At 37.7% G+C, this 22,698-nt stretch overlaps 2 protein-coding genes across 2 annotated transcripts in view; one reads left to right on the forward strand and one right to left on the reverse strand.

The window, feature by feature from the left end:
• Nucleotides 1–263: 263 nt before the first annotated feature.
• On the reverse strand, nucleotides 264–1,835 carry LOC120724238 (uncharacterized protein C3orf85-like). The gene is made up of 5 exons (XM_040016330.1): nucleotides 1,760–1,835; nucleotides 1,597–1,632; nucleotides 1,236–1,360; nucleotides 1,072–1,157; nucleotides 264–770 (listed from the first exon to the last, which is right to left on the reverse strand). The coding sequence occupies exons 1-5, from the start codon at nucleotides 1,818–1,820 to the stop codon at nucleotides 692–694; spliced, it is 387 nt and encodes a 128-aa protein (XP_039872264.1). The 5' UTR covers nucleotides 1,821–1,835; the 3' UTR covers nucleotides 264–691.
• A 4,480-nt stretch (nucleotides 1,836–6,315) lies between these two features.
• LOC120724236 (neuronal acetylcholine receptor subunit alpha-7-like) overlaps nucleotides 6,316–22,698 on the forward strand; it is a 33,389-nt gene continuing 17,006 nt past the window's right edge. Inside the window, exons 1-2 of the mRNA XM_040016326.1 lie at nucleotides 6,316–6,853; nucleotides 22,051–22,190. Coding sequence (XP_039872260.1) covers nucleotides 6,784–6,853; nucleotides 22,051–22,190 — 210 coding nt within the window. The 5' untranslated portion in view covers nucleotides 6,316–6,783. The remainder of the gene's footprint in view (nucleotides 6,854–22,050; nucleotides 22,191–22,698) is intronic.

Consider the following 22,698-nt stretch of genomic DNA (forward strand, 5'->3'; position numbering starts at 1 on the left):
TTCAGCAAAAAATGTATTTGCTCATCATGTTGTGTGCAAAATTTAAGTCACTGCAGTGTCACAAATGGTATGACTTATCCCCCCCAAACAGAATCATTTTAGCTTTGGCTGAAATCAGTGAAGTAAAATCTGCATCTTGCAGCACCACCTGGTGGTAAATCTCATTTCGTTTGATTCTTCGAATACTGTTCAATACGTTTTAATTAATGGCATAAAATCATTTTATTTCCATTAATAGACAATCCCAAAAGACTAAAGAAGCAAAATGTTCAGTTCAATTTAATTTGATTTTATTGTATGAAATGCTTGCATCATTTTTCTACAATAATCCAATAAATTTGACACAATTGCTGAAAACAACATTTTCCCCCATGCTGATATAGGAAATAATGGTCACGCTTCGTAACCAATGAGAGGCTTAACTTGAGTAAAAAAGCTGACCAATTACTGAGATTCTAAGACTTTCTGTCCAAATGTTGCGTTCATGTCATAGTGCGTTTGATCGCTAAATCTAGTACAGTTCAGACAGGCTCTGAATGGAGAACATATTCAAAAACATCCCATATCAAGTAAGTCTTTATATACTTTCTAACTATATATTTTGTATATATGCTTATGTAAATCACTTTTTGTGAAACGTTTTCCATTTAATTTGTTTTTATTTTGGGCCCCCAGTCTTCTCTTTTCTTTACTACCCATTACGACCGGTGAGGCTGTCCAGGTGGGCGCGTGCATTGCGCAGCATCTCCATATACATCCTGTTGTTTTCGCTGCAAAGTAAAATACATATAATGAATATTGGCTTTAAGTTTGTGTGATCAAAAGTATCATAACTATATTAAAAGCAAGTTACAGTGCTCATTGAAGTTACTTCGGTTTGGGCACGCTGACCGTTAAAACAGTAACCATTGTTGTTTCTTTTGCAAACTTGTTTGATTTAAAGTTACGTAAGTAATGTACTCGATAAACATACATATAAAATGATAATGCCTTACCTCGATAAAGTTGGAAGAGTCTGACTCTGAAACATTCAAATGTAATTTAATAGCGACAAACAGTTACGTCACTCACGTGGCCACAGAGCGGTCAAACATCAGGTTGCTCATGTCCATGTAATACTGCGCATCTGTTCGAATGGCCGTCCAGTACTCATTAGCCTAATGAACAAACAATTACATGAAACGATTCTTAAAGTGACTCACTCTATATGCTTAGAACATTTCACTAACATTTACCTGCTCCTGAACGGTGTAACCCCACTGGTTCTGAGAGTGGTGTGGATCCCAATATCCTGCCTGTCTCTTCAGCCTGATGAATCCCTTAGCCTCCTCTTCCTTCAGGAAAGGGGCAGCAAGAACCCCTAAAAACATTAACATTGACGGATATAATAATATTTGTAGGCGCATGCATTAAATAAGAATTCCTAACAAAACTGACATAAATAGAAGTCATGAGCGAATCCTGGATGTTAAGTAGGTCTAGTAGAACACTGCATGTTTACATTTTAAAACTATAATTTTCAAAACTATGTTTCATGACTTTAAATCTACAACACCAGCACATATACTTGCAGTAACAACAGAGGAGAAAACTTACCACTCAAAACAGCCAACACGATCACAAACTTCATGTCTGTGAAATTATGAGTAAAGAAAATGTTTTAGAAGAAAGAGAGAAATGTGTAGACATCTAACTGCTTGAGCTGTCAGGCGTAAATACTGTAAAGTTTGATTAAAACGAGACAGAAAGGGAGATTTACCTGCAGCGGTGTCATTCGTCTGAATGTGTGAGTGTTTCGGATTCAGCTTAAAATCCATCATGAAAAGTGAACAACACTTTCCTTCATAGATTTTTTTTTCTTTAATACCAGAAACCAGAAGGGAATGAAAGAACTCAAGCATCAGGGCAGGCCATCACTCTGAGTCAACATTTACATTTATCTGTTGCCAGCAGACCAAACAGCAGGCCTTCCCCCTCAGCAGCCAGGCTGTGAGATTCAGCATAGAGATGTTACCGGCTGTATTTTTAGGCCATGACAGTCACTAAAACGTTTATTCTGTAAGACGTGTTTGGTTTAAATAAATTACAATTAGCGAAGAAAAGATGCTTACAAATGCTTTTTTCTAGACACAACTATTCTTTGCTTTTTGGCTGCATTTTAAAACCCTTAAAAACAAAAGTTATGTTGAACTTTAAAGGTATTATTGCATCAACTTTTTCCACAAAAGATTCTCCACTCATGTTACTTTGAACTCTTATTGCATTATATTGCAATATATATTCTTTTCTGTTTCAAATGGTATTACTAAATTCCTTATGTTTTATGTTATATAAATAACCATATATTATTGAACGCACGACCTATTTTTATAGTCTTGTAGAAGTAAAGCTTGTGTGTGTATGTCTACATTTCTACCACTAGGTGTAGTCCTATCCACACTGACTTTTGGTTAGAGCGTTCACTCTTTGTGTGACACAAATGGCAAAACAACTGCCATTTTTCCAAAATAATTTTTGTAATCTGTGTCGGTATATTAAGAAAATAAGTATGAGAAAATACACCGTGAAAAAAAAAAAACACACTTAAAGAATAAAACAAAACAAACATAAATGTGGCCAGATGTTGATGCATTAAACTATTAACATAAAATCAGGAGTGAAACTGACAAAATGAAGCAGATTAATTAATAAACAAAAACTCCAACTTATGTGATGGATTTAATGAAAGGGAAACATTAACAGAAAAAGCAGCATTTTCTGAGGGAAGGTAATTTAAAGCTTGCTTTTGAATCAGCTTAGACTTCCGGGAAAAAAAAAAAAAATCAAAGCAGGTCCCAGGAGGATTAATTTTCATTTTTACTTGTTGAGGTGCTGCGTTAGGTCTCATCCTTTTAAGTATGAGGAGGAGCCTGCCAGTGAATTTCTTTGTGTGATGTAATATTTAGGCCTACGATCTCGCTCAAACGCTGATGCAGCCACATGAAAATAACTATATAAAAGCTGAACTGAGGGGGACGGTTATCCAAAGAGAAACTATTGAGAATAATTTTAACTATTTATGAACCTAAGACTTTCTAATGATTGTTTCATACACATGTGACATTATACAATTATTTTTCAGCGTAATTGTATAATTTTTTATTTGTTTTTCTTTAACTGTGTAACATTTTCACTCGCCCCCACACAACACACAAAACCTTTTAGCTCTTTTTGTTTGGGTTCGTCTGACACGCTCTGTCTGTCCTTTACCCTCGACACACTGCTGACCTTTTTCTACAGTAAACTACTAAGTGTGTATGAGAGGTCTGACCTTTCTGTCGCATCCCATAATAAACTGTCACCACCTGAACATTTTAACAGAGACAAATGGCAAGCTGGCAGCTAGTGAGACAAAAAAGGACGAGCTGTGTTGAGCGGACCAAGATGATCTTCATCATGTGGGCTAGATATTCACACGTACCTCAAACCAGCACATATTGGAGTGCAGAAAAGATGAATTTTATTTTTTGGGTTGAAAACATTTCAGATATCCACACACTTCTGAAAAGATTATAAATGACACAATGCAGATTCACGAATGCCTGCACACCTCCCACATCAAAGGTAGTGATTTAGATACAAACTAAAGCTCATCTGACCTCATTCTATCATGCACATGCACACATATGCGCCCTGCTGGGACTATGGGGAATATTTCAAATATTTAAGTTAGAAACAGGGCAAAGGACAAGATGGATGTTGAACAAAATATGTTACGATACTGAAAATTTCATGCATACTTTCTCATCATTGAGAGAATATCGAGATAGTGACAAATCTGTGATTATTTTTTCTGACTATCAGCTTTTAGTTGTACTGCGATGTGTGATTGTCAGTAATGATGTGTGCTAAGTTTGTTTCACGTAGTAGAAAAATACCATAAGGATTTGAAGAGAAGAAAAGACAAAGACGAAACAGGAAAGCAGTACCAGTAACGTCATAACATTAAGTAATTAAACAGAACAGTTTCCATTTATAAAAAAAAAATTGATAATTAACAGCTCCCTGCAGTCTTCACACTCCTTTCTGTGGTTATCATTTTCTCTTGTTCACCTCCTGGACTGGAGACATTTTAAACCTCAGCACTGAAGCTCACAATCAACTCAAAAAGGTGAAACATTAATTAAATAAGAATTGCACAGTGGCATCTTTCATGTTCATTCATATTACATACGTTTGCCAAACAAAAGTGTTGGGATTACACCTGTACACGTCCTTAGGGTGGAAAATCTGAACGGTCTGTCTGAAAAAGGACTGTAGTATTTGGGTGAAAGAGTCCAGAGTATCATCAGCTGCCAGTTTGCTGGAGGATTGATTTTAAGAACTTTGAGCATAGAGATGTTTTTTGTTTTTGTTTTTTTTAAATTGTGTGTTTGTGCAGTTGTAATGTGCACTGTGCATTGTTAAGTGGGGGCAAACAGCTATACAGAGTGTAGGAGGAGGCAAAACAGTGGAAAGAAAAACATAAAGTGAAAAGAAAATACTCCTGGTGCAACAGAGCCACAGAATCGCTTTATAAACACAAACACACACAGAGACAGTACTGCATGCATAATGATGTACTTAATGTTTACACTCAACGAACACTTTGTTAGATGCACCTTAGTAATGTTTTGGACCCCTTTTACCTTCAGAACTGCCCAAATTCTTTGTTGTACACGTTTCTGGAAATACTTCAGAGATTTTGGTCCATATTGAATTGATGGCAATTCGAACAATTGCTGCAGATTTATCAGCTGCACATCAATGATGCAAATCTCCAATTACACCACATCACAAAGGAGCTCTATTGGATTGAGATCTGGTGATTTTGGAAGACATTTGATTACAGTGAACTCGCATTCTTGTTCAAGAAACCAGTTTGAGATGATTCAAGCTTTGTGACATGGTGTGTCACTGTGTGTGATTTGTTTACTTTTACTTCCTTCTCACTCCCTAGATGTTTTTTTTTTCTTTTACAGTGAGATATTTGAAAGGATGAAGTTGGGATCAGAGGTTTCACACAGCCCACTGTGGCTTTCGGGACCACCTATTGAACAGATATGGGATGCTGTACCAAATCAGATCTAACAGCATAAATCTCCTCAGATGGAGCTCCATGTGGGGTATGAAAAATAACTAATACCAATGGCGCAGGGCTGCTTCTTAGATAATACGCCCCTATTCCATTGAGAGAAGAAGAAGAGAGAAAGAGACAGGGAGCAAAGGCGGCGAGAACATTTGGAGAAATATGCAATGTTCCCCCTCATTGCCTGTTGGATTCTATTTCCGACTGAAATTATTTATGGACTGGAATAAATAGGTCATTTGATTATAAGCCAGTCTGGCACAAAAAGGAGACAAATATGACAAAAATGCAGTTGATGAACCTCTTTGTAAAGCTGGGAAGGGGGAAATTGCAGTGCGACGCGTGGCACTTCAATAAATGATGATCTACAGCTGTGGGAGATGGAGGGTATGCACTGGTGATCTGTACCTGCTACTTGGGTCAGAGTAAGTTTTCCTGTCCGGGACAAACAGTGAGATAAAAAAACGGACAAATGACAAATTTATTTATCTGGTATTTGGATAGCTACTCTTTGACCTTGTATTTGATTTAAATGTGCACTTAGCAAAAGAAAAAAGATATATGTCAGTCACTGGGCAACTACCAATTTTACGAGTTGCTCAGAAAAGGCTATGCATAGAATCAAGCATGTAATGATTTGACTGATTGGACTGAGCAGATTGGTTTAAATCTTGCAGGATGTTACTTTCAGGCTACAATACTACTCCTGGGCTTAAGTAGCTTGTTTATCTGAGGTAGATAAGAGTATTGATACAACTTTTATTACACTTAATAGTGATATACGGCTACCAACTGATAACCTTATCCTAAGTTCACTAATGAATACATTTATTTACACTGTCAGAGCACTTATGCCATTTGGAGTTTTACTTAGGGTTACATATTCCTTATTTACTTTTAGATCTGTATTTATATAACAGTGCACAAATGGAATCAATCTTCATACCTTACTCTGTGCAAGAAAGATAAGATTTTTTTTTCCATGAACATCTAAAAAAAAGTCCCTGTTTAATTCTACTGTTTACTGTAATAGACTGCAGTGTATACAGGCGTGACTGGGAGAGCATACACACAGTCCTGTTTCCATCACTTCAGTGGACTTTACATTCAGGGTTTCGTTACATCATTGCCTGAGGTCAAACACTAACATTATCACCCCTAGAATGTGAGCAATATAAGTGGGCGGCACGCACACGCACCTTTATTTGATTAGACTAGTTGAGTTTAAGTAGACACTAATGTAATCTTTAGTCAGTGTCTCGTGAGCATGTTGTAGGATTTAACATTCAAATGTGAGCTAGTTTTCAGGGTTAGCACACAATTACTGGGTTACAAGCATCTCATCAGCCTCATCTGTGCTCATACTCCCGTGACAGAGGCTATTACTTTACTGTATCCTGTTGTGTTACCTGTGATGCGCACTCAGGCTGGGAAGGAGGTGCACTGTGCAGCGTTGTGTGCGTGTGCGTGTGAGGGAGACTGAAGCGGCGTGAACGTGCCAATCTGAACTCCGCACTCCTGTCTGTCAGTCTTTTTTTTTCTTTTCTTTTTGCAAATCTCTCACGCCGTCCCGGTCCCCTTCGTTTTCCCCAGCCGCATGTTCATTCCACCGCCGAGCCGGATCAGAGTTCCCGTCTAGCCGACACAACCGCTGGAGTTCACTGGACGGTGCCAGCATGCGGTGCCACAAGTTTTGGAAACCGTGTTCGCTTGGATTTTATATTTGGATCGCAATGCTTTTCAGAGGTAGGTTTTGGGGCAAAGTTGTTCTTCCCCTCCAGTTTATACAGATGATCTAATGAAGGGTACCGACTTGAAAACGATTTTTGTTTTTGTTTTTTTTGAGGAGGATGGTAATTTAGACCTGAGTTTACGTCCTCAAACGACTAGTAGGGAATCTTTTCGGCATTTTCGGAAAGTTTTCTAACATTAAAAAACAATCAAAATTGATAGGATAATTTTAAATTGTCTGACATAAACAAACCAGAGTACGTTTAGATAATTTCATATCTGGATATAATGTGGAATTTTTTTACTTAAGACCTCACAGTACAGGACTAGGTGACGGTTTTTTGTTTAGCAGTCACCATACACCTGCTGAATAACACTGGCTGCTGAATCTTTCACAGGCTATAGCCTGGGTAGGAAATTCAAAGATTTATAAATCTTTGAATTTCCTACCCAGAATCCAGACTAAAAAACAAGTTAAAAACGCAAAGAGTTATTTTTAAACACTGAGCATATGTATGCATTACTCTCTACATTAATGTTTGCTTCGTTGAATGATGATGATGTGCATGCATGACTCTATAATGCATTGCTAAGCCCCATCCCATCATCAGCATCATCATCTAACATCTGGGTTGGTTACTTAACTCAGTGGTTTTGCTGAATCTGCTTTCCAAAGCACTGCTTTATGCATAGACATATGTCCACCGTGAACCCGAACCTGCCACCTTCCACTTCACCAGTCAGAAGGGAGGCAAGACCAGGAGACAAGGTCAAATCAAGTGATAAGACATTCTAACACATGTCACATATGGCTGTTGGCATGTATTGGTAATAGCACGCTAGTTATCCTTGAACAGGGTTAGCATGTAATGACTTCTCAGAATTGTGTGGTTTACCTCTTTCTTTTTTGTTGTTTTACATGAAGCAAGAGTAAAAACTTAACTGTCTTGGAAGCTTAGTTTTGCTTTATTGACATATGTGGACATGAACCAAAAAATGAAGGGAAGCGCAACAGAATGGATACGGTTTGTTTCACTCATTGATGTTTTTTTTGGGGTTTTTTTTACTGTCTTTTAAGTGGCTACCAAAAATCAAGCACAGACACGACTCCACAGCACGCTGTTCAAACAGGGCATCATAACTGATGAAGCAAAAGCGATGAGCCCCATGCCAAGTAAAGGGTATTACCTCTCTCCATGTTAAAGGGGGCAGAGGGAAAACAATTAATCCATTAAAGTACTTCAGGGAGTAAACTGGCACATCCAGAAAACATGCTTAGACTCACAGGGGTCCAATATAAAGACTGTAACCTCCCCCAACCACCCACAGACACACACATACACCCACCCACATACACACACACTACTCTGACTACACCAATGGCATCCTACTGAAACAACAGCCTCACTGCATACGTCTGACTCAGAATCAGATGTTTTTATTTAAAATAGCAGGGAAAAAACAAGACAAAGCAAAAAAAGAACAACCTGAACTAGTCTTCTACCAAGTGTTTCTAGTCTTCTAGTGTTTTCAAAATCAAATACTGGTTGACCATAGAGTTGTATTTGTTGCATCCATCCATCCATCCATCCATCCATCCATCCATCCATCCATCCTTCTATTCTGTTTTGGCAGCAGGGTACACCTTGGATAGGTCACCAATCTATCGCAGAGCTAACACAACCATTCACACTCACATTCACACCTATGGGCAATTTAGAATGATCAATTAACCTTACCTCACTAATTGCATGCCTTTGAATTGTGGGAAGAAGCCTGAGTACCTGGAGAGAACTCATGTAAACATGGAAACAACATGCAAAGTCCACACTCTTAAATTGTTAATGTCTAGAATGGCTAGCTAGGGTGGTAGTGGTGGGAGAAATTTATGTGTGTACTTGTATGTGTGTGCAGAATATTTATAAATGTTAAATATTCTATAAAAACTGTTTATATGTTTAGTAAAATAAAATAGTAGAGTTTTATACTTAATGAAAAAATATTAATGATTACTTTGGATTAAAAAATTAATTAAGGTTGATTTCAATTGAGGCATGTCCCACCGGGAGGAGGCCCCGGGGCAGACCCAGGACACGCTGGAGAGATTATATCTCTCGGGCTGGCCCTGGGAACGCCTTGGTATAAACAGGGTTCTTATGGTAGTTTCCTCCACTCTACTGAGTCAAACAAAACAGAGCAGTGACCCGAAAAAACTGATGTTGTAGAGCTCTTTAACGTTTTCTAGTTTTGGTTATCTTTATTTGTAAAGCTCTCCTCAAATTATTTTCCCATCCTTTACCACCCTTGGAAGTCTGTGATTACTCAAACATTTATAACACAGCATGTTGTGCAGAAATAGTTAACAGGTTGTTCTGCTATTAAGTTAAACTCAAATGTTTAAAAGTAAACCTAAAACATTTTTATTTTGCATTAACCATGTAGGTGTTGAAGGATTTTTGTTTCCAAATCTGTAAAAGCATGTGGGTTGTGTTCAGTGTATACGAGATGTGGTGGTCACAGACTCAGTGCAGCACTTCAGAGGTCTTAGCTCCTGGATTAGGATTACAGTGGTGTTAGGAAGCCATAGATTGTAAATCTCTCCTCTATAAATTCATCTATCTAGAGGTCCATTAACAAACTGCATCATACATGATTATGCTCGCTACTGTAGCCAGTCACACAATGCTGGAAATGATGTTGATTTAAACATCCCACACACAGAATGGTTATAGTGTGTGTGCTTGCTCTTTGGAAGCCCAGAGCTGCACAGAGAAGTGACAAGCATTACTAGTTAGCAACAGAATATGTGGATGGTTAAATCTATTATATTAATTACAGTTTTCTGTTTTATCTCCATCCTAACAGTCTCCTTTACTTGCATCATTTTTAGCTCTAGGTCATTTCTCTAGTTTCACCCTTTTATTAGGGTTTTTTTTTACACTACTTTAAGTCACAGTCTTACTGCCTCACTAAAATATTTTGTGTTTTATTGAAGTTTACAGGTTCAGAGACCCTAATTTAAGTCCTTTAAGCATGATCAGGAATATGATGAAATGTAAAGGAATCCAGGATTTTAAAGGCTCTGTGATGGACTGGTTTTCATCCATCTCTTACACCTCCATCTAGCACAAATTATTTTTTCTCCCTGGATTCTTTTTGTACTTCCTGCTTAACTCAAATCAACTAATTTCCCAGAGTCTCATGTTCTTCCAGTCTCCCCAGCTGCATTTTGAATCAGGTTAGGTAATAGGCTAGTGACCTGGGTTCAAATGTAGGTTTAGAGCTGCTGAACATCTGGATGCTTCACTGCTGACCTCCCCTGACTGATGTGTTTCCTTGCCAAAGGACTGATAGTAAAATAATGAGCTGCTAGACCATGCCAGTGTAGATATGTCCTCAATTTACATGAATGCACACTTGCCTGGTGTTGGAGGCAGAGTGCAACACACAGTTTATAAGAATCATGCAGATTCTTATAAACAGAATCACACAGAAAAGCACTGTGCAAAAGTCTCGAGCCACCCCTCATTCTTTAATGTGTTGTTAGAAAATGGGAAAGATGTCCAGCGTCTTATTGAAACATGTAGAGTCATATGTGAACAAACTTGAAAGCCAATATTTGGTGTGATTATCTTCATTCTTCAACAGAGTCTGAAAGCTTTAGGTAATTTCTTTAAGTAGTCCTCAGGAATAGTTCTCCAGGCCTCTTCAAAGACATAGAAAAGCTCTTTGGATGTTGGTTTCCTTTTGCTCTGTCCTCTGTCAAGATGATCCCACACTGCTTCATGACATAGTTGGTTAAACGGGTCAGATTCTTGATTGGTTCATATCTGGATCATATCTTCATATCTGGTGGGTGGAAGTTTTTATTTTAATTAGCAGTTTTAGATCTGCCTAAAACCTAAATCAGGGGTTCCTCAAAGCACTGCCCTTGGTCCATTACTCTTTACAATTTGCATGATCTCACTTAGTACTGTCATAAGCAATCACAGTATACAGAAATCTGACCACATTAACACAGTATTGAAGTCACTTCACTGACTCCAAGTGCAATATAGAATCACCTTTAAAATCCTTTCAAGGATTAAGCCTATTATATCACAGAGCGCTCAATGGTTAGGTCCCACACTACATCTCTGACTTGCTCACTGTTTATTAACCAGTCAGAACTCTCAGGTCGTCAGACTGAGATGACAGGATTAGTCTCACTATACTGAGGGTGCTTTCAGTTATTGTGTTTCTGTTCTTTGGAAGGAGCTGTCTGCTGACCTGAGATATTATTAAATGTGTGCGTAAATTCAAATACAACCTCTAAACCTTTTTATTCAGACAGCCTTACACTCCATAGGTGTTTTTTTGTTTGTCTTGTTTTATTTGAATTTGTTATTTTTACTGCTTTATTGTAAACCTACACCATACGTGTTTTTATGTTTTTATCTTCTGGGTTAAGCACATTGAATTAGCATATAGTGAAATGTGCCATTCAATACTGTTTAACACTGTTTCATCCCTGGAGTATGTTGCTATTTCTTGTTTCTGTCGCTATAGTGTCTGGATTCTATTATCTCTCCACACTGTCACTTTACAGTGTTGGCCACAGTCTACAAAAGAAATACATATCTATGCTGTTCACCTTTCTATTATTGTTTTATTTAGAGTAAAAAAAGAAGCTTTGAAGTACTGTATAAGTACTTTAAAATTGACAAACTGTTAGTTGTAGGAGTTTGTGGTGTAAAACAAGGTGTGTTGTCCTGATCTAATCCCATCTCCTAGAAGCAAACTATAAAGTCTTAAACTTTATTTGTTTGAACCTGTGAAAATCTGTTTCCCCTGCAATGATCTGCATATAGTGCAGCTGTTATTGTTTTGAAAAAATAACTGTGCGAGGCGATAACTTCTTTTTTACTAGTATGTTGACCGTTTTCCTGAAACCTTCCTTACTCATTGTATTTTTGGTCACTTATCTTGGACATCTGAAGTGACATTGGACAATTGTTCTAGGTTGACATCACTGGCCCTAAATCTGAATTATATCCAAACTACAGGTAATGATCTGCCTCTAGGATCAAAATCTTTGCCTTCTGCTGTGCCAGACATTTGATTTTTGTTTTTGACGTTCTGTTATATGTAGTATATCACTGCAGTCAAGTGAATTCAGGAAATTTCAGGCTCTGCGGTGCAAGGAACAGCTGTGATTGGCACATGCAGGCACGCTGTCAGAGAGAGCTTGATTTGCTTTTACTTCATGTCTAGCTGTAGCACACATTTTCATTATCAGTCAATCACGTTCATTTAAAACTGCAGGAAGTTGAAATTGTGATTCAGATTAAAATTTGATTAATTGTGCAGTCACCTTCCATCTTTTAGTCTTGACTTCTGGATTCAAAAAGCTAACTAACCTTTAAAATCGACAAAACAATGTGTGAGATCACACAAGGTATACCTATCATCCTGCCTATAGTGATGTTACGCATTCATTACCAATGCTGCAGCAGTATTTTTTTCTGTTACACATATAATTTGTTGATATCTGCAGGACGGACTGCATTTTAAAAATATCAGTATGTTTCATAGCTGAGAAGTCCGTCTATTGATACTGCTTCAAAAAGACCCAGTTACGTTACATCCCAGTCTATTTAAGCAAAATATACAGTATTTGTTAAATGTTTATATGTTACGCCTAACTGCAAACAAGGAATGTATTATAGTTTGCACTCTAGCCTGTGTTTACATTCTGATTTGGTATGTTTATTTTTCCAGCTGCCAGCAGATTTGATTTATATTCAGCAAGTGTATCATCTTTGGACTAAAAACATTCACGGTGTGAGTTCAGCATCAGATATATTGCACATTCATTCAATAGTGGAAATCTTTCCATATTTGTTTCTTCCGCAAACAACTCATAAATACAGTGCACTAATGCGATATATTTGCATGAGAAAGGGTCTAGATGTGTAGCATTTGTTGTGATGTCGACTCTCCGGGCCCTCAGGGAGTGGCATTCTGTTAGCAGCTCCTTTGTGCAGCATAGTCCTTGCCAGATTCATCACTCTGGTCCCAGGGCACTGTGGGTTCAGAGCCTTTTTGTGTTCCATACTGGATGATAGATCTGGCTTTTTGCATCAGGTTTTATGAGATTTGCCAAGTTTGTTGTGTGAAACAAAATTACGATAAATAATAATAGATCTGTTTCTTGTGTAGAGTTATTTTATTTGTATGTTTTATGCTTTTCTCTTAGGGACAAACCTCAAAAGAAAGAACCTGCTGGCTGCATGTAAATTAATGTTGAGTCACACTAAAGTGAATGTCTTTAAAGCCTTTTATTTGTATTTTAATCTTCCCGAGCCTTTTGTTACTACAGCTTTGTAGTGTTGCTGTTTATTCACCAGGATTAAAGTTACATCATTTAGAACCTCGGGGGTCCCAGCTATACCAGAGTCCCCGGGTTAACTGTGAACAGTGTCTGTCTAGGAGCAAGATCACTGGTGTGAATAACAGTTTATGAAGACTGTTACACTCCAGCTGCAGGAAAAAAAAACATCTATAGCAATTGCTCCATCACTTATGGATTATATATTATACTGAAGACAGTTTTGACATTAGGAGATAATGCCTTTTGAGTCCTTTTAAATTGATTAATGTTCATGAGATGCAATTTTGCTGCATCATCTCACTACTGTTATACATTTGAAGGCTGATGATGGGTGTCACTGTCTCAGGGTATAGGCAGAGGTAAGTGCAGATGAGGAAGGAATGGAGTGGCACAAGTATTTCAACCTTTTGCTTAAGTAAAAGGTCTAAAAGTCCTGAACGTCTGAGCTATGGATAGTAAACATAAATGGAGACAGCACAGTGGAGCACCACAGGGGCCTGCATCCTCCACTATGCAGCCCCTTGATGGGGTTAAACTCTCTGCAGCATGGATATGATTGCATCATTGCACCCAGATCTGGGAACCAGTCTTTCCAGTGCTACAGTAACTGGTCAATAGTCAATATGCTCTGATGGTGTCATCTGTTTAGTATAAGAACCAGATGTGATGTTTTCCACAGCACCAGTATCGTCTTCAGTTTTAGATTCAGGTTGTAAAATGTGACTCACAGACAGCCGGCTAGCACATGTCCTCAGAACCTCGGGGCTGATACAATGACATAGCACAGGCACACCAAGAATACTAAACACACCATTTCTGTCCCATTTGTTACCACTTATCTGTTAAATATCAGCATTCCCATTGATTCGTTTTCACTCAACTAATCACTCCAATAACTTCAAGTTAGTTAGCAATTTTCAGGCATGAATTTCAAACAGGCCTGAAGTCCTTTATTCACGTGCAGTAAATAGCAGGTAGGTCTGCTGTAGATGTGTTTTCACTGCAGGAAACACTCAGTTTGATTTTGGTAAGGGTGCTGTCTTAGTTCTTTCTGCTATGGAGATGGCAGGTTAAAGACAATTTAATGCAATCCAGTGTCTGATATTTGCTTTCTTACCTGCAGCTGAGCTGGAAAAAGGTCGAGGGCTGCTGTGCATGTGTGAAAACAACTGAAGTTACTCAGCCTTATGTCAATATTGCAAGTTTAGTTACATAATATTTTGGATTTGCCCAAAGCATAAGAGTAATTAAATCACTTTTAACTGTATAGGTAATCTACACAATAGATTACCTAATATTCATGATTGTGGCAGATTATCTTGACAAAGGGAAAAAATGGACTGAGTAACAAAGCCATTATCATCGCTGCACAATGGAAAGCAGCTCAGCGTGGATAGGTTTACCTGGCCACAACAGGGGCCCTGATTTAAGAGCTGGTCATTTAGTACTCTGCTTAAAATAGCAATCCTGTTGTTTGGGTGTTTGTCTAAGAGGTATGTGTGACAGCGAGAAAGAGAATGAGTCCCTCAGGCTGTTTGTGTGTGAATAGCCTGTCTGATGAGCCTGTTTAGAAGCCTCATCTGAACACACTGACCTAGTAAAAATATCCAAATGGGACAGAATCAAATAGCTGAATTTCTCAGTATATATTAATTTGTGAGCATGAAAGAGAGAAGATTAATGTGATTAAATGCCACCCCAAAATCACGATCACTTTACGATGGTCACCTTCTGCCTGTTTGTTTGGCCTCACATGACCTCGACCTCAAACGACTCTGCTATTTGTTTGCAGCTGATTGGAAATAAATTGCATAGGTGACAGTGCTGATTTGGACGGTTTTGTTCATATTTTTGTGTGCACCATCTCATTCTCTGTAAATAAGAGCAAAAGGATAGAAAGGGGAGAATGTACTTCTGATTTTCTTGTAAAGATTTGCTCTTGACGTTCAAAAGTGCTTCAGATAATTTATATTTGTGGAAATAATCAACATAAATCCATCCATCCATCCATTTTCAGCTAAGTCAGTGACATTTGCGTACAACACATAATTTAGATATCTTAGATATTTTGTACTAAAACTAATAATTTGAGCTTCACTGATCACATAGGAACAAATTTCGGTTACATTTAAGCCCTCAGACAAGTTCTCATAACGTTGATTAAGTCTTTTAGCATTAATGATATTATGAAAGTTGGCTTTCTATTACCTAGTTTTTCAAAATTTAAAATCTGGTATCTTATAGTGATACTTTTTAGTTTATAGAGCAATGTGTAATTTGTTGGAGGTGAAGGAAGTAAAAATCATTGCACTGGAAAATGAACAAGCTACAGCTAGGTGGAGGTGGTGGAAAGTTTTGAGCAGCGTCTGATTCCAAAGTTAAAAAATAAGAACCAGAAGTTAGAAAGATAAGATCTGCACTGCAGATTTAAGGTGTTTCTTTAGACTATGTCTAAAAGAGTCCATCCCACAAAGCACCAATATCATTATTAATTTCTTTAGTATTTGAAGACCTCTAAATTTTTGCTCGCATACAACATCAACACAGACTGATTGAGAGACAAGCGACACATTTCTGGACAGGTTGTCTTATCAGCACAGAGCTAAAAACATAATGATATTCATACCAAATTCACATCTCCATGGGTCTCACATTTTTAATTTCCTCTCCATTCAGTTCCACAGTCATCTGTGAGCTAGAGCGCACATCCAATATTCTTCTAATAAATTTCATGTCAAGGAAATCCACACAAATAAAATTGGCATGGTCTGTAGTAGTAGACCATTTGAATATGTGAAATGCATTAAACTTTCCCCCTGCTGGTGCCCTGGAGTGACCAGGAGCAGGCTGGCTCTCCTTATTAGAACTAAATGCATGCAGACACCTCGAGGTAAGCTCAGAGTGCCAAATCATTATGAATTGTAACGTGGACACATCATTGTGAGCCTGTGAGTGTACTGAGTTAAAAACAAATCACCTGTTTCTGTGGAATCTGTGTCTAATGTGGAAATGAGGATGAGACTTGTATTGACATCAACAACACATTGCCATTGTGTTTGATCTTGACTCAGAGTTAGCTGTTTTTTAAAAATGAAATTTAGCCTCTTTTTAAATTTACAGTCGCATATTCTTTTATTATTGTTGTTTGTATACAGTGAGTCAGCAGAAACACTGAGGATGCCTCAGTGTTTCACCGGTGATAAAGATACTGACACAGGGTAAACAGGTCATCAGAGCCATGGGATGAAACCGAACGTCATTAACTGGGAGGGAGAAAGGCAAAATATAGAACTACAATGGGCTGCAGCGGGCTCAGTGGGGCTGAGCATGACAACACAGCTTTTCTCCCACGTTCTTTCTTGTTCTCACTCACTTCTGTGGTTGCTCTCTGGGAAAGCTCCAGGTTCTTCTGATGTGGTAGGGTCCCCTTTCTTCATACTAGCTGCAGTTAGCTCACCAAATAAAATGAAGTTTTATGTTTAATTGAGAAGTATTAACAGCAGAAGTCTGTCGAAAAGAGAATTTGGTTAAACTCGAAGAAAATGTTTCTTTGTTCAAAACTTGGCTGCTTAAGTATTTTGTTTGAAGTAAAGTAGACGTCCTTCTGACAATTCCTGAATTTTCTCTCGCATAAACAATAAATTTAACTCAAACAGAACCCTGAAAAAAGTGCTTTCATCCACAGTAATCTACAATTAAGTGCATTTTTCTGCAATAGTGTGTGGCCTACCAGTGTTTGTGAGCTTTCTGAAGGAGGCAGAGATAGCCACTACTTGTTCCAGTGGCAGTATAGACTCAAAGTTTGGTTCCTGAGACTGAGACAATTGTCTCTTGACCTTCTCTGCTAATATCTATAAATGGTCTGACCTTCACTTTTTAAATGTACATATAAATAATGAACAGATTCTCTGTTGTAAAGTTGAGCTAATAATCAATAATTTTGTGACCTTTTCATAGGTTGATCATTTCCTGTAGTGATCTATATGGGGTTAGAGTGACTGAGCATTGAAGGCAGTTGTTGTATAACATTAGCCTGAGTTTAGCAGGGATAACATGCATAGTATAAAAGACACAATATGTTAAAATGAAATATGTTAATGATGTAGCTTAGTTTCAACAAATACCCCCTTGGTCAAAAGTAAATGCATTAATAAACATGTTATTTTTTAACTGGCAAGTTATTCATGTACTGTAGTTAGGGAAAGTTTGTGGCTCTTCTATTAATAACACCAGCATTCAACCCTTAAGTCCCCCCTAAAAAAAACCCAGCAGAGATTTTTGGGGGCCTTAAGTAACATACTCCTGAACTGGAGTAGAACAAGGATTTTCTCTTCCCAACAACCACAAACCGCCTGCTGGTCTTCTGCTGGTGCAATGGTGGTTAGCGCAGACATGTCACAGCAAGATGGCTGTGAGATCGTTTTTACGTGGCGCTTGTATGTTCTCCCTGTTACTGTGTGGGTTATCCCACTAGGTTAATTGGTGATTCTAAATCAGCTGTATGCAAGATAGATATGTGAATGCTATACGCACACAGTGATGCGCTTTTATATATACATTTTCAGAAAGAGAGTAAGGAAGTAAATACTATGAACCCAAATGTTGTTTTGTCAGGACTCTGTAAAAATCTGTATGTATTTGCATATATTTGTACAGTGTACAGGCAATAGAACTTCATTATTAAAGTAGGACCCCATTCAGTAATAGTATTTGGTAGTATTTTGCAGTATTACAATTTATTTCTTTAATTAAAGACATTAACTGGTAAATGGTAAATGGCCTGTATTTGTATAGCGCTTTACTAGTCCCTAAGGACCCCAAAGCGCTTTACACAACCAGTCAACCACCCATTCACACACACATTAACCCATGTAGAACACTCTTATCTCCCTGCAACAGGAACACATTTGCCCAAATGGGTGAATAAAGTGCCAAGAAAGTGCTCCAACTGAGGGTCTACATCAGTTGACCTATCATGGATCACCATTAAAACAGTTTTCACATTTTTTCCCAACTGTGCAAATTGCTAAGAAGACTCGTAGAATAACATATATGTGTTAAAAGTATATATATATATATTTATCTTTTTCCCTTGGTTTAGTTTAGTGGTGTAAATGGAGTCATTTGGAATTGAAATGAACTTTGTGTAAAGGTGACTGAGATATAAACTCAAAGGTCAAACCTCTCAAACTATTTATATAATATTCTTAGTTCTGAAAATATTTGATTGACCTCTCTTGTTTGACCAGCAAGGTCTACACATATTCTGAGTATATGAGAACCTTTTACCCTTTTGAATGCTTTTCCTTTACGATACCTTCTAACACTGATGCACGGTAATCTTTCATATTTCCCCCTCAGAAACATATTACCACATGGAAATCACAAATTAATACAATAAATATATGTCATATATTTTCTATATATTTTTTCTCTCTTTAATATATTGACCTATAGTGTACTGACCTTGGTAAGACTTGAGTGAGAAACCAAATCCATCATAATCCGAGTCTAGAAAATAATTAGCATCTGTGTTAGTGAGCCACACTCATACAAGTTCCTAATTAAAAGTGTGTCACTCTCACTTTCTTATTTCAAAAAGAAAGCAACATTAACAATAATCGAATTCAATCTAAGCCAAATCCAAACAAAAAAAAATTAAGAAAACATATTTGACTAAAAAAGGAAAGAATTTTTTTTTATTTCTTTGAGGATTATCTTTATAGACAGTTTTCTATTATACTTATTTAAACAATAGAGCAGATTTGGAAAACATTGAGATAAATAGTGAAGGTGATTAAGAAAAATAGCTCCCACTGCTCCCTTTACTTCCTTCTTTCATTCCCTCTGCTGGATGCGTAATCTTTGTTTTGTTTTGAGGACGCCTCTCGCTGTGTTGGTGGAAATTATTCCTTCATTGCATCTACTCATATAATCTTCATTAGTGAGATGATTAAAAAGAAAAAGAAAAAACAAAACAAAAGGTATGAATCTACCCCTTCCTCCCTAATGTACGCTGCACACGGTTGTATGTGAATTAAAGTTGGCAGTGGTTTATTTGACTTGATTATTTAATTCCTTATAAACTTGGTTTTATGATACAAGCTGCAACAGAGACTGAGGTTTCAAATCTTTTTGATTGGTTTAGTTATGTTTGTTTGGCCCTCTGTTCACATTTCACAGTAATAACACATAAAAGTGACACAGGAGGGAGATTGGCCGGATAACAGCTGCAGACGAGGCTGTGTTTGAGTCATTGTGAATGTGTGCATGCAAATTTTATTGAGGGTATATCGACATATTTATAACTTTGTTGTGCTGTGATTTCTTTAAAATGTCTTTTTGACCTTGCAGAAGAAACCAACTTTTAACATACTCGTAGTCAATTCCAACACGTTTTTAAAAAGAAAGAAAAACAAATGGTACAGATGGTGAATAATGGTTCAGCATGCATGTGTGTGGCTATTAATGAGTTTAAATGTTATGTGGGAAAAACATTTATTTATCAATCCCACTTGAGCAGAAGGTACTGGGCCTCGGGTGGATGGGTGCATAAAGTCTGAGAGTGTGAGGAGTCTTAGGAGCAGTCAGAGGGCATCTGCTGTGCTGAGCAGCTTCTTGCCTTTGACCTAAGGCTCCGTCCTCCTATAATTCTTCTCATTATAGTCCTAATGGGCCAATCAGCAGCATGCTAAGCCAAAGGCATGCTTCTATCATCTTCACAGCTTTGCAGGGCTGTGTCAGTAATCCCTTCTCCTTTTTCCCATTCATACTACATGCCTTCTCTGATGTATTTGTTCTGTTTCACTGGATTACTCCATCCAGCAATTCACTGTTGACTGCCCTCTGATGTTAATATGAGGGAGTCCTTTTACTGTTTGCATTAGAGTATCTATATGCATGGGAAGAGTAGCAATTTGGTATCTAGAAAACAATGTGTGGATTTAATGACCTGTGTGCTGTTGACCATGTTTTGAGAGTGTTGTGATTCCCAAAACATATTGGTCCTATGAAATCCTTTAAACAAACTATCAAAAAATAACAAAGATAAAAAATGTATGGGATTTAGTATTCCATCCATCCATCCATCCATCCATTTGCTTCTGCTTATCCTTTTCAGGGTCGCAAGGGGTGCTGGAGCCTATCCCAGCTGTCTTAGGGTGAGAGGCAGTGTACACCCTGGACAGGTCGCCGGTCACCATGTAGCACATCATCATATACCAGCTAGCCCAACATCAGTAACCCTTCAAACGTCACTGCTGTTTAGTTTCCTGTCTTCATTTATGCCAGAAGTGATAGCAGAGCTATATGTTTTAATTTTTTCAGAAATTCCTCAGTCAGAACATGGTATATCATGTTTAGGTGGGAAACTAGGCGAGCTAACTTTCTGCTAACTTCTAACTCAGTGAAATTGAATAAATTCTGTTTTTATGGATGCCTGGATTTTAAACTTCATTGTTACACCTGGTAGAGCAGCCACACTGATCATTTTATTAAAGATGAAAGAATTTTATCTTTAATAAAATGATAAAATGATAAAACTCAGAAAATCTCAATCTGCTTTCATAAAAATTAGTTTGCTGTACTCAAATAGTCTCTGCAGCCACCAAATTTGAATCCAATAGCCAGTAAATCTGCCACAGCTCTGCGATGCTATCGCGTCAATGTGGATGAAAGACTCCAGCAACTTGTTGAATCTATGCCACAAATAATTAATGCAATTCTGAAAGCAACAGGGGGTCCAACTTCACAGCAAGATGTAACTAATGAAGGAACTAGTGAGTGTATATTATCACTTCGACTGTTAATTCACAACTTCAGCTTATGTTTTTCATTGTAGCTGGAATCCAATATCATTAAGAAATTCATCTACACCAACCCTCAGATGCTCACGTTTGTAGAGAATTAATGCTATATTGAATCAAGTTATTGGACATGCATATGATGTCATTTTAAGTCATTTTTGATACTCTAATTCCAGCTGTTTGATAATAAAGGCAGAAAATCTGATTTTTAATTTTTTTTTACATTTTAAGGCCAAATACAGTATCATCCTGCAGGTAGTCAGAACAGTGACTTCAAGGTTAACAAAGTGTCCTGATGTGAAAAGTTAGGTTGTTCTTGTGCTAAACATGTATGGGGCATTTGAATCAATAACGGTGACGAAAGCTGGGCCAACAAACACATCAACCTAATCACCTTAATCCTAGAGATCCCCAAACTCACAGTCCCTCCACCCTCTCTTTGTGTTACAGTCAGCAGATGTATCTGCAGATGTCAGCACTTGTTTATTTGTTCATTATTCATCAAAACTCATGGCTCAACATACACACCTTCTTCTTATACATTTTCAATAAGCTCACAGGATAAACTATAGAAATCAAAAGCCTCTAGAATGAGGTAGTAAGGCAGTGGTGCCAGCAAATGAAGGGTAAAAGGTTCTCAAGACCTTTAAAGATACTTTTTGGATTAGGAATTCAGCCCAAATGCACCACAGAATATGTTCCAAGAAATTGGATAGTCCAAGCCAAAAAAAAAAAAAACGTCTTTCTCCATAACATTGTTATTCTACCACTAGATTTATGGCTTAAAATGCAAAACACACCCTATCAATCACATGCTGACCTTCAGAAACTATTTATAGTGAGTGGAGGGCATGTAAGGAGTGGAGCATTTATGCAAACTAGTGGAGCTTAGGTGTAAAAAACTCATAGACCTCCATACTTGCTTTCATTCTCACAGAGCCTCCACGCGTATATGTTGTAAATGCAGCAGACGGCGCTTTGGGTTTAATATGTATTCAACACAAACCCCTTTTCCTGTTGCATTTGTCCTCCAGGGTCCTTGCAGGGCGAGTACCAGAGAAGACTGTACAAGGAGCTGCTGGCTAACTACAATCGATTAGAGAGACCTGTGGTCAATGACTCAGCTCCCATCCTGGTGGAGCTGGGCCTCACACTTCTGCAGATCATAGATGTGGTGAGAAAACTGGATGTGTGTGTGTGGCATGGTATCTAGTTTGGTCATTTTAAAATAAAGAATGTGTGGAAAAATATGAAGTTTTCCAGGTGTAATTGTATGAAAACCTGAAGTGGATTTTAGTTACTTTAACGTTGACATTTTTGTATTTAGCTGAGTGTTACATTCATGGAGACTTTTCCGTGTAAGAGTTGTGGCTTTAAGGTTTGCGCTAATTTTGCAGGTGACATTAAATATTACGCAATACAGGCAAGTATATATGCAAATGTGTTCTTGTTGTGTCTGTTTGAAGCTGTAATGTGGGTATCCATGAAGTGATTGATGAATCAAACACTAGATTTGGGTTAATGAAACAATTTTAAAAGCTCTGTTTTATTCTATTTATTTTCATTTTAAGGTGGCTCTATTGTGTAGTAGTTTACTTATTTGCTTGGCAAGTGAAAGGTCACTGATTAGAGTGAGGCCCACTGTGGTGACCACTTGTTGCAAGGGAGGAGCCAAAAGTAGA

The sequence above is a fragment of the Simochromis diagramma genome, unplaced genomic scaffold (assembly GCF_900408965.1).
Source record: "Simochromis diagramma unplaced genomic scaffold, fSimDia1.1 OVJJ01000685.1, whole genome shotgun sequence".
NCBI classification, from domain to species: domain Eukaryota; kingdom Metazoa; phylum Chordata; class Actinopteri; order Cichliformes; family Cichlidae; genus Simochromis; species Simochromis diagramma.